At 35.7% G+C, this 15,952-nt stretch overlaps 1 protein-coding gene across 1 annotated transcript; it reads left to right on the forward strand.

Annotated features, from left to right (window-relative positions):
• The first annotated feature begins 4,535 nt into the window (after positions 1-4,535).
• Positions 4,536-14,295, forward strand: ggt5b (gamma-glutamyltransferase 5b). The gene is made up of 12 exons (XM_028026130.1): positions 4,536-4,804; positions 6,042-6,169; positions 6,461-6,556; positions 7,885-8,080; positions 10,724-10,884; positions 11,011-11,157; positions 11,244-11,377; positions 11,927-12,114; positions 12,206-12,297; positions 12,382-12,491; positions 12,567-12,677; positions 13,251-14,295. Exons 1-12 carry the CDS (start codon positions 4,632-4,634, stop codon positions 13,395-13,397), a joined length of 1,683 nt encoding a protein of 560 aa, XP_027881931.1. The 5' UTR covers positions 4,536-4,631; the 3' UTR covers positions 13,398-14,295.
• The last annotated feature ends 1,657 nt before the right edge of the window (positions 14,296-15,952 follow it).

The raw sequence follows: 15,952 nt of genomic DNA on the forward strand, positions 1-15,952 counted from the left end.
TAAAATATTGCATAATCTGGCTGTAACAAAGCGTCTTAATGTGATGGTTGTTGTTTGGCTGGTAGTTTGAAACAAGTCCTGAGAAGTTAATCCCGGTTTTCCATCTTCAGCATCTGAAGACCTTTGATGTTTCTGCGATTCTGCAACCCGAAGCGTCCGACTCTGTGTTGTTTCATTCTTTATTCAACATCCAAAAGGCAGAAACAAACTCTCCAGACATAATTATTGCACCTGCAACATTTTATTTTCTTTGTTTAGTTTGGTCTGATGATCTCCAACATGTTTTTGTACTTGTACTTATGGTTTGATTCTTTAATAAATAGATTTTTATTTTCCTAAAATTACATCCTGTTTGTCCTGATCTCAGACTCACGTCTTTCGACTAGTGATTCCTAGCTCTAGTCCTCGTGACATCCTGCCTTTATAAGCCTCTGTTACACACTGTTCTGATTTTTTTATGTCTTTGTTTCATGCCTGTTGAAGAAAGAGAACTTTTAAAACTCCCACACCAAGAGAATAAAACATTTTCTTGATGTGGGTAGTAAAATTAACTGTTTCACTGCTAAATCTGGAAAATAGAGTAAAGCTATTATTATGCTTCTAGAGACTAATGAACATATTTTGTGCTCATTTCTCACAAATTGACACATTTCCTTCAATTTTATTAAAAGGCCTTTGACATAATTTGCTGGGATGATATAAATTACCTGACTTTTGAGCTATTTTATTTGAAGAATGTTTCCCCTCTCTTCTGTGTGACTGGCATTTTTAATGTTTGAGATCAATATTTAACCACTTTAAAACATCACACAAATTAATTTAGGTACAGAAACGTCTTTTAAATATAAATTACTCTTATAAAACTAGTGTCAGAATAATAATTTGTCAATGAATTTAACATAATGAAAATAAAACGTTTCAATGTCAAGAACTTGTCAAAATGTCTTTAGGTTCAGCTTGTAGAAATGTAAGAAACCAGACAAGAATGGATTGAAAATTACTTTGAGATTTGATGGATGAGTTAAAAACTGATAGAAACAAGCACCTATTTACAAAGTAGAGAAATGTTAGTGTTTTAAAACATTAAAAGTGGGATATCTGCCAAAAACTAATACTACAGACACTAAAATAAATGTGTGCAAATAGGCAAGAGTCAATCTAGACTAAATATTAAAAATATTAGTAATATTATTTATTAAATTGGACTCATCCGCAACACAAAACAATGACATTTTGTTATTTTTGTTATTTTGTTAAACAATAAAGAAACGTCTGAGAGATTACAATGAATCATATCTTACCTTCTATTATTTTACCCCTCAGCTGTTTCTATTTCATTTTCAACTAAAATGCTTATGACTCAACACAGCATTTTAATTGGACATACATGACTACTTATGACTGAGCACAAATTGATTCAGAATGACAGGAGACAAATTTTGGGTAAGAAGCAGCCTTTTGGTGGTTTATTGCTGAAAAATTAATCACAGCGAAACTTAAATTACCGTCCAGGATGTGGAATAGTTTTAGAACCAGCATCCGCTATAAAGAGGCTATTGTCCTCAGCACAACTGTCAGGAATTTGACCTTTGACCTCAAACCCCCTTTCTACATGTCTGTTCCTCTTCTCCTTGCTTCTGTCTAAAAATTGAATCAAAATAATATTTAGTATTTTGGTCAATTACAAGAATAGGAGAGCAACTTGTTATATTACAAATAAAAAGTTTATTTCTAAATATAAATGTATACATGCATCAAATTAATTGAAATGAGCTTTAATCTGTTTGTTTTCTTGAATATACATGATGCAATTGTTATAGTGCAGATGATGCTAAGTTTAATTCAACTAAACAAAACATTTTTTTTCCCTTTTGACAGAGAAAATTATCCGTCATTTTAAATATTTTGAAAATGTAAAATAATGTTATTGTGTTAAAACGCATTTACTCCAATTGAAATTTTGAAGCAGACTTGAAAACTAAGATTGTCCACATACAACAATGTGGCTTATGACAGATTAGAAAATTCTTATTGTTAAAAAGAAAAGTATCTGTGACTCAGCATGACTTATGAGCGATGAGTAAGAAACACTGCGCCACAGAATGATGACTGTTTACTTTTACTGGTTTATAATGGAATCTGAATTATGTTGGCTCTTTTGCATGAGAAACATCCTGATGAATGTGGATTTCCCCCTATCTGACAGACGCAGAAATGTGTTAACATTAGCAGCCTTAAAAGGACTGCCTAACAAACAAAAGACTTAAAGAACAGTTTATACAACCCTGTAAGCAGAACTGTGTGAAATTCCCTTTTGTGGTGTTTATCAAGAATAAAGAAACATTTATAAATGGAAAGTATAAATTGAACAAAAATTGGGGGTGAAAGCAAACTGCTGCTGACTTGATGTCATCCAGCTGCAGAATCGTACAGGAAAGATAACATTTGTGCCTTATTAAGTATAAACATTAATGGAGTGACTGGAGACCAACTTACACAAGAACTGATGCAGAACTGGTCTGAGCAAAACAACCCAATACAACTTCCCCCATCATTGAAGAGGGTTCATTTCTACACTGCACATGGATTTGCATAAATGTAAATACATTCTGGGAAGACACTCCTGACATTATGTCTGAACAAATGGTTTTCTTTTCCATTAGATTCCTAAATATGTTTATGAGGAGACTTTGCAAATCTGAATACACAATTAGTAAAATAGAAAGTACATAGTCATTATGAGAAAGTCTGACTCCCATCTCCCTATTTCCAGGGAGAAATACAGTAGATAATCTCTTAGATCATTTACTGTGTTGGAAGTGATTTTAAACTTTTGTTACCATGACAATGCCTCTATTAGATTCTGAATTATCATGCTAAAACATTGCTATATTTCACAAATTGTCAGTCACCAGTGTTTTATTTTACTTTTATGTTAGTTAGATTATTAGTTATTGACATGTTGCTTATAATTTATTAATGTTTCACAAACTTACAAAGTACTTTTAAAAATACATCACTGTTTAAGCAACAGGAATTGGAATGGGGTGCTGATTTATGGAGGAAGACCTTAGAGAACCGAAGGGTGGGTTGGTGTGGATGAGTTCAAACATGTGAGGTTAGGAAAGGTCTTATAGGTAAGGATTTTGATGCAAAGACATACTGCAATGGTAAGACAAAGACTCTCATAAGCTTTAAAAATCCAATAAACATTTTTGCTTTTGTTCTATTTTCAAGATTTACTGCCACTGAACAAAAATCACCTGTGTCAAGGTAACAGTGACTAAAAATATGTGCCAACTGCAGCAGGGTGGTCAGCTGGCTGCACAGTCCATCAGTAATTGTTGCATTAAACCCTATAAGCTCAGCAAAGATTTGCTTTATAATTTCATTGGACTTTTTACAAAACATGTTGGGATTGCAAAAAGGCAACCTAATCCTACTTTGACATGTGTTGAGAAAGGAGCTGGAGGCAGGGGGGAGGAGAAATGGTAGAGCTGGATGTCATCTGCACACAATGAACTTTGACACTGAAATTACAGACAATAATGCAAGGAGAAAAGATATGATCAATAAAAGATGAATGAGGACGCCACCTTGAGAAAATGTGGAAAGTGTTGTCAGAGTGGTATTATTATTTAACTCATCCAGCGAATTTTATCAAAGACTAAAGTAAAGTCAGTGATGTTCTAAATCTGGTTGTAGTAATGAGAAAGTAAATTAAATCAAATAAAAGTACAGAAAAAATAAATGCACTGTTGTACAGTAATGGCCAACTTTGCCTTTTATTTAGTGTTTTTTAATTATTTAACTTTTTATTCAGTATTAGTTCTTTCAGAATAAAGTCTAAAGTCATTTCTGTTTTTAAATGGCAGCTTTAGTGCTTTAAGTGTTGGTATGTAAGGCAAAGATAAGCTTGTTTTTTAAGTAATTATGTTGTGTTAATTTAGTCAGCAATAATATGTGTTTTACATATTTTATTTGAATTTTATTATCTGTAAGACATAATCATCAGAATTACAGGAAATAAAGGTTTGAAATATTTCAATCTTTAATTCATCTACTTAATATCTGACTTCATTTTCTAAACTGAGTGACAAAAATACAGTTTTTTTCCCCCAAGATATTCTAATTGGATGTAAGTTTTGACTGTAGGGTTTAAATGTGACAAAACAAGTCTTGGGCAATACTGTCAGGGCATCGTCTGTTGTTCACATCGCTGCTCTTTGGGACATTTAAGCCTCTGAGCGATTTTCTTTCCAAGACCACCTAATCAAGCAAACTTTGCTCTAACACACTTTCAAAAAGTGTGAAATGAATTGATCATTGAAACACTTGACACGCACGTTTTTCGGGAACAAAACATGACAACAAGGTTTTTTCCCCAAGACTCATGGTTACTAAGAATGATCCAGTCTAAATCCAGTAAATTACTGCTTTCGTTTCTGGAATAAGAGGGAGATAGAGAAGAAAGACGAAGAGGAGGAGGAGGCGGAGGAGAAGGAGGAGGAGGGTTGTCAGCCAGGGTAGTTCATGCTTTGGATAATACGGATTTGATTGTGCGTCTGTGCGCACTTCATCGAGCGCAGACGAACTGTGTAAAAGTTTTACCCACTCACACACAAAGCGCAATGGCCAAATATAAGCCCTGGCTGACGGCATGTTGCGTCCTTCTTATTGTGATTTGCGCTGTTGCTCTGGTGAGTCTGTGCATCGCCACGCTTCTTGGTGCGGGTTGCTCCGGCGGCAGATTCAGACATGCGGCTGTTTCGGCAGACTCGCAACTTTGCTCCGAGATCGGAAAGTAAGTGGCCTCCCTCCCGCCTCCTTTCTTGTAAGACTTTAATTTGACCATATTGATGCTAAAAAACATTTTTTTCATTCAGAATTTTCCTTCTTGAATCTAAAACGTGTTTTTATTCATTGACGTGCACCTGAATTGAATCGGGCTTCGCCTCCTGGCAGTGGGAATAAGCAGTTTAAGAGATTTGATCGGCTCTGTGAGATTATAGCATAGCGCATCCAGGTCCTTTGATTGCTCTGAGCAGTTGCTGAATCAATTCATTGAGAGTACATAAACATGACCTGTCGCTTATGTTGAAAGGTCTTGGCTCTGCTTTGGTTATTTGTCTTACTTGCAGTTGCGAGTCAGTTAATCAGTCATCAGTAACTTCAGAAGTGCAAAGGTGGTTTCACTGGAATGTGTGCAACTCTTCCTGCTTTTGTGCACAACTGGGGATTTTTTTTTTTTTTGCCCTTGTGATAATGTTTGTGGAGAGTTCATTTTCCAGTTCAAAGCAGAGACAATCAAAGGTTCCGATGTGAGTGACAAAGAGATGAACTGAGCGGAAACTCTGGAACATTGGCTTAAAATAAAAAGGTCAGCTTTGCACAAAAAAAAAAAATTGCAAAAAGTGTTTTATTAGCAGAAGAGCAGCATGTGTCTCGGTCTGTAAAATAAACATTATTTTTGTTAATTTGCTATGGTCTGCCTTTCCACAAAGTTTTTTAATTGCAATATTTACATTTGTTGTGTCAAGATAACCTATATGCAGATATTTGAAAATTATGTCATCACTCCACCTTTAAATGTCAGTCATTGGTACAACTTCAAACTCCTGCAAAACGTTTGAGCTGGCAAGGTCTAAACATTCCCAACGCTGCCTTCTCTTTCAGCTTAGGAGGCAAAGAGTAGTCAGTGCCAGCCTTCCTGAAAAGATCCTTTATGTTTCCAACACAGTCTGCAGAGTTGTTTTCTCTTTTTTCCTGCTTTTCTAATGTCCATCCAACTGAGGTGAAGAAATCCAACAAATAAGACAAATAAAATGTATTGTGCAACTATTACTATACTTTCACTGTCATGAAAGACAGACAGCACGTGGATTAACTTTGATTGGTTTTCCGTTGTAAAACAATGGACACCCCCAGAGTAAAAGCCATCAAATAACACATTAGTGTTTGCCGGTGGGTGTCCAAATGTGTGCAGAGCATCGCAGTCAGATAACTGGTTTCCCGTAAATCCATTGAACACTGTTTTCCAGGAACATGCTCCTCCAAGGCGGCTCAGCAGTAGATGGCGCCATTGCAGCTCTCCTCTGCACATCTTTGGTCAACCCTCAGAGCATGGGAATTGGAGGAGGCTCGATAGTTGTAGTCAGAAATAAAACAGGTGGGTAGTCTGCATTTGATTTATTTTTCAGGACATGTTTTTGTTAGAATCAGACTTTTGAATTATCACCACTATTCTTTCTTTTTCTACTATTCGGTATGGAAATAATCATCCATGTCATATTTCACCTTAATGTCATGAGAGATTCAGATTGAATCACATACAAAAATATATTTTGGGTTTGTTTATCTTGTCTGTTTGCCTCTGGGATGAGCAAGTGAGTGGGAGGAAGCTTTCAGAAGAAAACAGTAAATTATTTGTGAGTTATTTCATTTGCTCATTTGTTTCCAGGTAATGTTAAAGTTTACAACTTCAGAGAGTCAACCCCACAGACATTCAAACCTTCTCTGTTAAAAGACTGTCCCACTAAATTCGGACTGACCGCAGGTAAGCTGCATCTGCTGCACAGACCAATTTTTGACTTTCTTTTTGTTTTACTAATTTATTTAATGTACCGGTCATTAAAGGTTTTTCCACAGCTTTTCTTTTGCATATTTATTAAAATGACCAAACCAAGAAATCATATTTACATAAATGTTTGCAGCCTTCATTTCCACTGATCCTCCTTAAGATGTTTTCGTAAAATAAGTGGAGTCCATCTGTGGAAAATTCAGTTGATTACACTTGGTTTGGAAAGACACACAGTCTATGTAAGGTCCCAAGTCAGAGATCAAACAGCAAGCAATCAAAGAAGTTTTCTGTAGACCACAGACAGGATTGTCCTGCAGCAGATCTCTGTTAGAGCGACAAAATGAAAGTCATTCCCTAATAAAAGGCACATGGCACAATGTCTGAAGTTTGCCAAAAGTCACTTGAAGGACTTTCAGACCACGAGAAACGAAATTCTCTGGCTTGATGAGACAAAGATTAAACTCTTTGGTGTGAATGCCAGGCATCTAATGTGCTGGACTGGCCAGGCCAGAGTCCAGGCTTGAATCTCATTGAACATCTCTGGAGAGATCTGAAGATGGCTGCACAGATGTCTCTGTCCAACCTGATGAAGCAGGAGATGAACTGCAAAGAAGAATGACCCAAACGGCCTAAAGATGCTCGTTCAAAGCTTGTGGCGTCATATTCAAAAACGGATTGCTGCCAAAGATGACTCAGCAAAGTTTTCAGCGAATACTTACATAAATGTGATTTCTTGGTTTTCTGTTAATAAGTTTTCAAAATTCTCAAAAATGTTTCAATATTGTCTTAATTGGGTATTTGTGTGTTGAATTTTAAAGAGAGCAATTAATTTTAATGCGACTTGGAATAAGTCTTGCACATACGCAAGTCAAGTTTATTTATATAGCAAATGGTCGATTTGCTATATAAGCAGGTAAATATGCAATATTAACAGACATATCTGTTATGCTTTTTGGAGGCTGATCAAGGAACAACTTACTAGGAGAGCTTTAGGTAAACAGGTGTGATATATTTGATCCGTGCAATCCTTGATTGCAGTTCTTGTATTATTATCTATCCCCCTGAAAAAGAATGGATCAAATCAATCATTAAAAACCCCAAATTAATACGAAATTTATTTCAATGATGAAATAAATCTGATCAGAATTGCATGTTTACAATAAGAAACCTTAAATTATAACTTTAAGAAATCTAATTTTTTCTTGTCTAAGAGCTACAGTTCATTGTTTTGTTTTTTTAGGTAAGCTGTCTTTACATTTTTAGCTTCCAAAATATTGTTTTCATTTTCCACCTCAATGCTGCAGGTAGTCAGTGGATTGGCGTTCCCGGGGAGCTGCTGGGCTACGACGCCCTCCACAGAGAGTACGGGAAGTTGTCCTGGGCCAAACTGTTTGAGCCAACCATTAAACTGGCCAGGGAAGGAATCCCCATGCCACCATACCTGGCACGCTTTATGAGCCACGAGTTGTTGAAGCCGCATGTGGAAACGTCATCTCTGTGGTAAAATTTCACACATGCATCTCAGAGAGAGAGGTTTTAAAAAGCTTCCAGAAATTATAATTGTTAGTGCAGATGAAACTTACAGAAATTATAGTAAAATTTAATTTAAAAGAAATCAACTCATTTAAAACTCTCTTTCAAATCTCCAATTCTTTTAAATCAAAAACACTTTGTATAACCAGAGTTAAAATTTACTGTGATTATTGCTCTTTACATGTACATAATGCAGTAGTTAACCTCAATTTTCACTACAAAAATATGCAAAATATGCTTCACTTTTCCTCATAAACCCCACTCAAGAACGCTATATCTTATAGCTTATAAATATTTTTCATAGAAGATAAACTTAGGTCCAGGGGTGGAAATTAAAATTTTTCTCCACCAGCCACAGTGGCTGGTAGAGAAAATCTTTTACTAGCCACTCAGACATTTCACTAGCCACTGTTTTCTTTTTTTCTTTTGATTACAAACCCCACAAGTACAAGCAAATTATATAAAATATCCAATGTATTATTAACTCTATGAAAACGAATTTACTGACGATAAGTTTAATATACAGATGTACATATACAGAATAATTTAACATAAAGCATGGACACCTTAACAGGGTTGTAGTGAAATAAGTTAATTTGAAGTAATTACTAGCGGTAAACTTTAAATACACAATCCTAACATTCTTGCAGTCACAGGTTGAACATTTCCAAATTTTCATTGGATAAGCCCAGTGTCCGTCAGTAAAATCAACCAATGGGCTGTCGCGGTCCATTAAAATTAGATTTCATATAATTTTTTTGTTAAATTATGACAGCGTAGGGCCGCCAGATATGGACAGTAAATGCATCAGTCTGTACTCCAGACGGTCGGTCCTCCTCTGGACAGAAGTTCAAACTGAATGCAGCTTTTTTTTCTGTTCAAATTGTCAACCCGCCACAGTGGCGGGTGCGTTGCTCCAATTTACACGCCACTTCATACTTTTACCCGCATTTTGCCAGTGGCAGGTGCTAATTTCCACCCTTTCTCAGGTCAAATGTATTGCTTTCCTGTTGGTAATGAATTTCAGCTGTTTGGAGCAGTTACTCAATGGTGTCCTGACTCGGCACAATTTATATGTAGCAGAGCACTAGGAAAGAGGCCAGCAAAAGTTTGGGATTATAGTCGTCCAATGTTTCCATGACGTTGCTCTAAGGTTATGAAGGCTGCATGCTGAGGAGGGTTTGTTGAGACTGATGAAAAAAGGTGGGGTCAGAAGTCAGTCGCTTAGAGATTCACTCCTTTATTCAACAAGAGATGCTTTCATCTGTCATTCTGCAGAAGCAAGGAGAGGCTTTTGTGAGGAAAGTATTTGCTCGTTTCACACTTTTGTCTCATTTATGTGTCTAATCATTATGCAGAAGTAATCTGAGTAAATATCTAGTGTTCTTTCAGCCATTTAATCCTTCTTTTTATGTTAAAAAATAGTTTTTTGTCATTAATCAGACTCCTAATTGGAGATTGCGCATGTAAATGTTGCATTAGACCGAATGTAAGTATGATGCTAAATAGCGACATTAGGCATATAACATATAAAGCCAAATCTCTGGTGTATATATGTAGAATCTTGTATTTATTGCTCAAGCAGAACTTAGGCTTCTGAATAATTATTGCCTTTTTAGCCTGAATACCAAAAAACATGTTGCTACGTAGTTACATATATATTTATCGTCTTATTTGAATTGTAAAATTGTGCAATATTTCTCCCTTAATATTTATGTATTCACTATTCACAATATAACTGAACCATTTAACTGGTAGTCCCAATTGTAGGCTTTACTGCTAAATCTTTGGAGTAAAATGACCTGAGAGAAAAGCCTCACATTTAAACATGTGATTGAAAAGCTGAAATGTGCTGAACCTTCTTCACTTCCAAAGTATTATGTTTAGGGTCCCTGACGGCAGAAATTTTGGCTCATAAATTTGCATTTCTGTTGTATTTTTCTGGAATAAATGAGGTGAGCATGAGCTGACCTGAAATATCTCCAATAAAAATGTGTTGGGAGGAAAGCTGTAAGAGGCTTTTGCACAAAAGAACCAAATCAAGCTGGTAGGCTAAGAATTTGTGATAGCAATAAATGTTAATTCTGCTCCTAGAAAAGTAAAGACAGTCATTGTGAACTCAAAAAACAAAAAGCAAAAAAATAAAATCACAGATTAGATGGATTACTAGACTCAAAGAATAACAGTGTCAGAACCTCAGAGCTAAACTCAAGAAGGTTCATATTTGTTTAGTTTGGACAGCATTGTGATGTATTTTTTTATTTCACTGCTTCTTCACAGTTCTCCAGTTTGAGCATGCTGGTCTATCAAAGTTTCTCTGTGTGCTCTTCTCTTCTCACCTTCCTAAAAAAAATTATGACTTAGGTGATGGTAGCTTTAAGTTAGGAATAGGTGTTCTTTTTTCTTTCTTTTGTGACTTTAATTGAAAAAAATTCCAGGGTTTACCCCACCTCTTTACAAAACAGTTGTAGGGCATGGCTCTTTGTGAATTTAAGCAAAACAAAACTATTTAAACATCAAGTCAGGTCACTTTATGTCGGGATGTATTGTGTAACAATTATTTTCAGCTTTTGCCTAATGTGTGTGTTTATCTATTTTCTTTTTATTCAGTGAAGTCTTTTGCAACAAGAACAAAACAATCCTGAGAATGGGCGACACCATGCAGTTTTCTAAACTTGCAGAAACCTTGGAAATCATTGCAAAGGAAGGAGTTAAAGCCTTTTACACTGGCAGGATTGGACTTGACTTAATCCAAGATATAAAAGACGCAGGTTGGTGCAAGATTGGCCTGGGCAAATTGAGGCTGTGTCATTTAATAATGTAAATAAAATCTACTTCATGTAGAGGAAGTGGACAGAAGCACATAGATTTTACAGAAATGTGTTTTTTATCCTTAGGTGGAACATTAACGGTGGACGATCTGAAGTCTTACAGAGTGCGGGTGGGCAGTCCATGGACAGTTTCTCTGGGAAATCATAAGATGCACATCGCTCCACCGCCTGCTGGGGGGGCGCTTCTAGCTTTCATTCTCAGAATCATGAAAGGTTTCACATCTTTTGTTGTAACTCAGATGGGATTCTTTGAATGCATTCATTTGGACAATTAAAAACCTGAACTCTTGCTCCCAAAGGGTTCTCGTTAACTCCAGACTCTCTAGTTGGTGAAAAGAAGAAGATTCAGATGTACCATCGTTACATAGAGGCAGCTAAATTTGCTAATGGTCAAAAGAGGAACATTCGAGACCCTGCCTACAGTAGCAGCAAGGTTAGTATACTGGAATTATTTATTTCTGAGAAAGTAATTGTTCTGACTCAAGCATTACAGAGTTTAACGTCTTGTCATTGTAAGTCAGTCAGTTAAAACCCTGGAAATGGGGAGCAAAATGTCTAATACTCAAATATCCGCAAAGTATGACACCTAGTAATCAACCCATTGATGTTGCATTAAAGACAAAAAATCCTAATTTATCAGAATTGTTTCATTCTGATGAGAGATAGCATTGTGTAAAATGTAAATAAACTGAATGCGACTTCAGTATTTCATATAAGGTAAAATTAGTGTAATTAGAGTATATAAAGTGTTTAACTTGTAAAGATCCTGAAATAAATGGATCTTTAAATACTGTATATTCTAATTTATTGAATGGGTTTTTCAGATTGGAAACTAATAGCCAGACTAAAGATGGATTTATATTAAAACAAAATAAAATATATTTCACACACTATTAACCCTTTTAAAAGTTCAAAACAATTAATTGGACAATAAAAGTAAAATAAGGACAAAATTGTAAATTTTTTTATGTTCCTCTTTCAGATGGCTGATCACTTAATTGATCCTTCGTTCATTGATCGCATAGCGAGGCTGATATCATCAAATAGAACACATGATAACTCCTATTATCGTAACCACAAGCCTTTGCTTGATAACTTTGGAACGACTCACGTTTCTGTCATGGATGCGGACGGACTCGCAGTCTCAGCCACTAGCACCATAAACCAGCTGTGAGCACAAAAGCCTCCTCAAAATAATTTATATTTTCAAAATCTACATGAAGTGACGTTACCGTCCTAATGGCACTGTGCGGTTCTGCAGGTTTGGAGGAGCGGTGTACTCTAAACGAACGGGGATCATCCTCAACAACGAGCTTGTTGACTTTTGTGGGAGAGTAGATTCAATACAAGGAGGTAAAGAAACAAAACTCACCACAGAGTTGAGGACAAATCTGTTTGATGTTCACTGAGTCTGAGCCGTTTATCCGTCTCATGCAGGTGAACAGCCGCCCTCCTCAATGAGTCCTGTTATACTGGAGAAGGAATCTGGAGGGATTCTTGTGATGGGAGGGTCAGGAGGAAGTCTTATCACCACATCAATGGCTTTGGTAAATCACTGCTTGCTTTGCTGGTTAGTTGTTGGGCTTATTTGTGCTTAAATAAGTGTCTTGTTTTTCTAACAGTCCCTAATAAACCGCCTGTGGCTGGGGATGAGCTTAAAAGACTCTATTGCTGCTCCTATAATCTTCGTCAGTTCAAACAACGATGTGAATTTTGAACCAGAATTCGATAAGGTGACGTATTTTCATCATTACTGTAAATTTCTGTTTTACATTGATTTCCACACTTATTAGCATTCCTGTTCAATGAGTGGAAAAAAACTTTATTTATAAAATTCATATGTTATTGATGGAGCATCATTCAGGATTACTGATTAAAGCATGTGGAAAATTTCTGATGTTGACTGAAGATAAGAGAGCATCAAAATAAACTTGATATTGTCCAAAGAGGGTGGAAGATATAACTTTGTGAGTGATAGTTATTACAAAAAGCATCTTGTAATTTAACTACTAGCTTCAGAAATGCTAATAAACATTGCACCGCTGATGTTGTAGAAAACAGGATATTTTTTAAATTTGAAAAACATTTCAGTATTAGATGACACCATAGTAGAAATTCAGTTTATTAAAAGACTAAATATCTTTACCAGATGTGCCAATATGTGTGTAAAGAGCTGTAGATAAATTACTTTAATTAGAAACTAAATTAAGATAATTGACTACCCTGTGATCCATATGGAGATTTTTATATTCTATTTGTCACACTTTTGTCTCCTTTAATTTTAACTGTGCTGTGTGTTGTTGTAGTCCGTCATAAATGGCCTTAGACGTCTTGGACACAAAACTGGGAATTGGCCGTTCTTTTTAAATGTGGTCAACGCCTTGGAAAAGGAGAACGGCTGCATAGCGGCAGTGTCGGACAGCAGGAAGCTGGGAATGTCAGCTGGATACTGATCATGAGGAACAAGCGTAACCTTCCACAAAAGTCTTTTCTTGGACTAACTGAGCCTTTGGGATTTGCGTCAGTGAAAGTGGTGCAGCTCTGAAAAACAGAATGTGAATTATACTTTTTTTTTATTTGCCTTTTAAGAAGAAATATGAATGCTTAGAAGTTGAGATCATTTAATTCATCTAACATAGAGATAAAAATGCTGGTTATGAACTCCACTGTTCCTAAAAAATGACTAAATGTAGGCGCACATCCATATAGTATTAGTCTAATACTATATAAGAGTAAAGAAAATGAATCACTATCATGAACATATTTTAGATGAAGACAAATGCACATAATAAATGTATACTGCCCATCCAACACATTCCTCCTTTTGTTTGTTTTTTTTACATATATGTTACCTTGTGCAGCTACAGAACTGTGCAAAAGTTTAAAACCTATCCAATATTTATATTTATATTTCAAAATCACAGATCATGATGTAAAATCAGTATTTAGTGATAGATCTCCAGGCTGTTTTGAGACAAATTTAGGCACCAAATTCACTCGTTTACGACTCACTCAGGTGAAGTCGCAATTCAACAACTTTATCAATCACTAATAAACAATGTTTGAAAGTCAGTTTGAAAGCAAAGATCTGACACAGAATGACATTTCATTCATGCACTCTGGGAGAGAGATTAGATTAGATACATGCCTTAATGGTATTTTCTCAGATTCAGTAGGACTGTGTCTGTTTCAGGTTGCTAGAAACCAAGTGCCTAAAGAACCCAGTTTCAGATTGTTTTATTTTGTCTGTCACTTGAGACAAAACTTGCTCAGTCAATAAGTTTTGCAAAACAATTCCAGCATTCCAAAAGAAAAAGAACAAACTAGTTTGAAACTGATTGTAGAAAGCAGCCAAAGTCCAAAGAAATAAACTGAACAATCTTCACAATGTCTGAATCAAGAACAATTTTCCTCCTTTTAAAGGACATTTTTGAATAAATGAGGGGTGGTTTGAGACCTTTGCACAGTGCTGCATTAGAGTTTAGAAACAGAAATGTTGAGATGCTGTTTTCTAAAGTGCACTGCTCCCCTTGTTCCCATGAAATGGGTATAAACGTTTCTGAAAGACTGACTTTGCAGTCGACACTTATCACTTTGCACTGTTGACCAATATTTACTTTGTCTATTACATGTAGCAACATAAATGTATTATTTTTTCTATCTGAACTAGTAGATTTGTTTGTCCTTGCTACTACATATGAGCCATTTAGCCTCTTAAATAGGAAATTCTGAGAACAAAAAACTTTTACTGTGACTTTTAGCATCTTACTGTATGTGAGTCTTATGTTTCCAATGTTTTAAATTTAATATGCTGTAAAAAAAAACTATTTTTACTAAATTTTTACTTGTGTTTTTATAGACTTGTTCATGACTGTTCACTGCTTATGTTTGTTTCATCACAATAAAAACTTTCCCTTGATTTATTTTTTTTAATATTTCCAGAAGCAAAACATTTAAAAGTTTCACACATTTCGGGCAAATCTTAGGTTCTTGATTACGGTTTTATAGCTCTGTGTTTTTACACATTTGAAGCTTAAATTCTATTTACTCTGACTCTATGTTTTAACAAAAGTGAATTGACAAATATTTTAGTCTTTAACACTTGAGGGATGATAAAGTTCAGTTTCCTTAAAATGAAGTAGCCATGTTTACAAGTGAGCATTTTAAATGTTTTGGAGATTTAAGTGAATCTACAGGATTCTGCTTTAAAGACTTTGAAACAACACTGGGAAATTATCAGCAATAATACCTTATGTTTTCCAATTTGGCTTTTCTGAGAGCAGAAGAGAGATTTAAAAAAAAATGTTGTAATGAGATACGTTCTCAGTAGAGGAACTTATGAATTAGTAATGATTTCTTAAGTGGATTCTGCTCGGCTCCCTTTCGAGGTGCTCAGTGTGAGTAATGAGAACATGCAAATTTCACTCTTTGTGAAGTACCTCTGTCTTTGTTGAATGACAAATGAGTTAATTTTGATAAGCTTTGGCTTTTACAGATTTAGTGTCATAACATCAACTTCTTTCTGTGAGGCGTAAAAACAAACAATAGCTTTAAAATCCACATAAGTCTCTGTGCCAAGTTTCACTTTAACTGCAGGAAGTTAAATGCTCTGCTGATGACTGAATAGTTTTACCCCCATAGCCATTTTGATGAAGCAAATTATTCCAAGAACAGCTGTTTGATGCTTTTGTACGTACTTCTTTGCACGTGTGTTGCTATTTTAATCTGCTTGGATGTAGCAATGACTCAAGTTTAAATCACATATGTGGAGACTGCAGCTTTTTTTCCCTTTGCCTGCTGGGTTGATAATTTGACCTATTACAGTTGCACAACTCTGTTCATTTTAACTACAGTATGTGGATGTTGAATTCAGCCTAATTGGGCCTTCAAGGAAAATTTCAGTGTGCTGTGACAAGGTCACTGATGAATTCTACGTAGAAGAAAGAAATGCAGCACAATGAAGCTGTGGGACTTGGTTTCAGCATTTTGTTCCAACATCTTGATTAAC

The sequence above is a fragment of the Xiphophorus couchianus genome, chromosome 8 (genome assembly GCF_001444195.1).
Source record: "Xiphophorus couchianus chromosome 8, X_couchianus-1.0, whole genome shotgun sequence".
Taxonomy (NCBI): Eukaryota; Metazoa; Chordata; class Actinopteri; order Cyprinodontiformes; family Poeciliidae; genus Xiphophorus; species Xiphophorus couchianus.

What these genes read in the sequence shown, in the direction of transcription:
- ggt5b (XM_028026130.1), top strand. Translation starts at nt 4,632, where the DNA reads ATGGCCAAATATAAGCCCTGGCTGACGGCATGTTGCGTCCTTCTTATT. An exon ending in CATTCTCAGAATCATGAAAG is followed by an intron (nt 11,158 to 11,243) that starts GTTTCACATCTT and finishes TTGCTCCCAAAG; the next exon opens with GGTTCTCGTTAACTCCAGAC. An exon ending in TCACCACATCAATGGCTTTG is followed by an intron (nt 12,492 to 12,566) that starts GTAAATCACTGC and finishes TTTTTCTAACAG; the next exon opens with TCCCTAATAAACCGCCTGTG.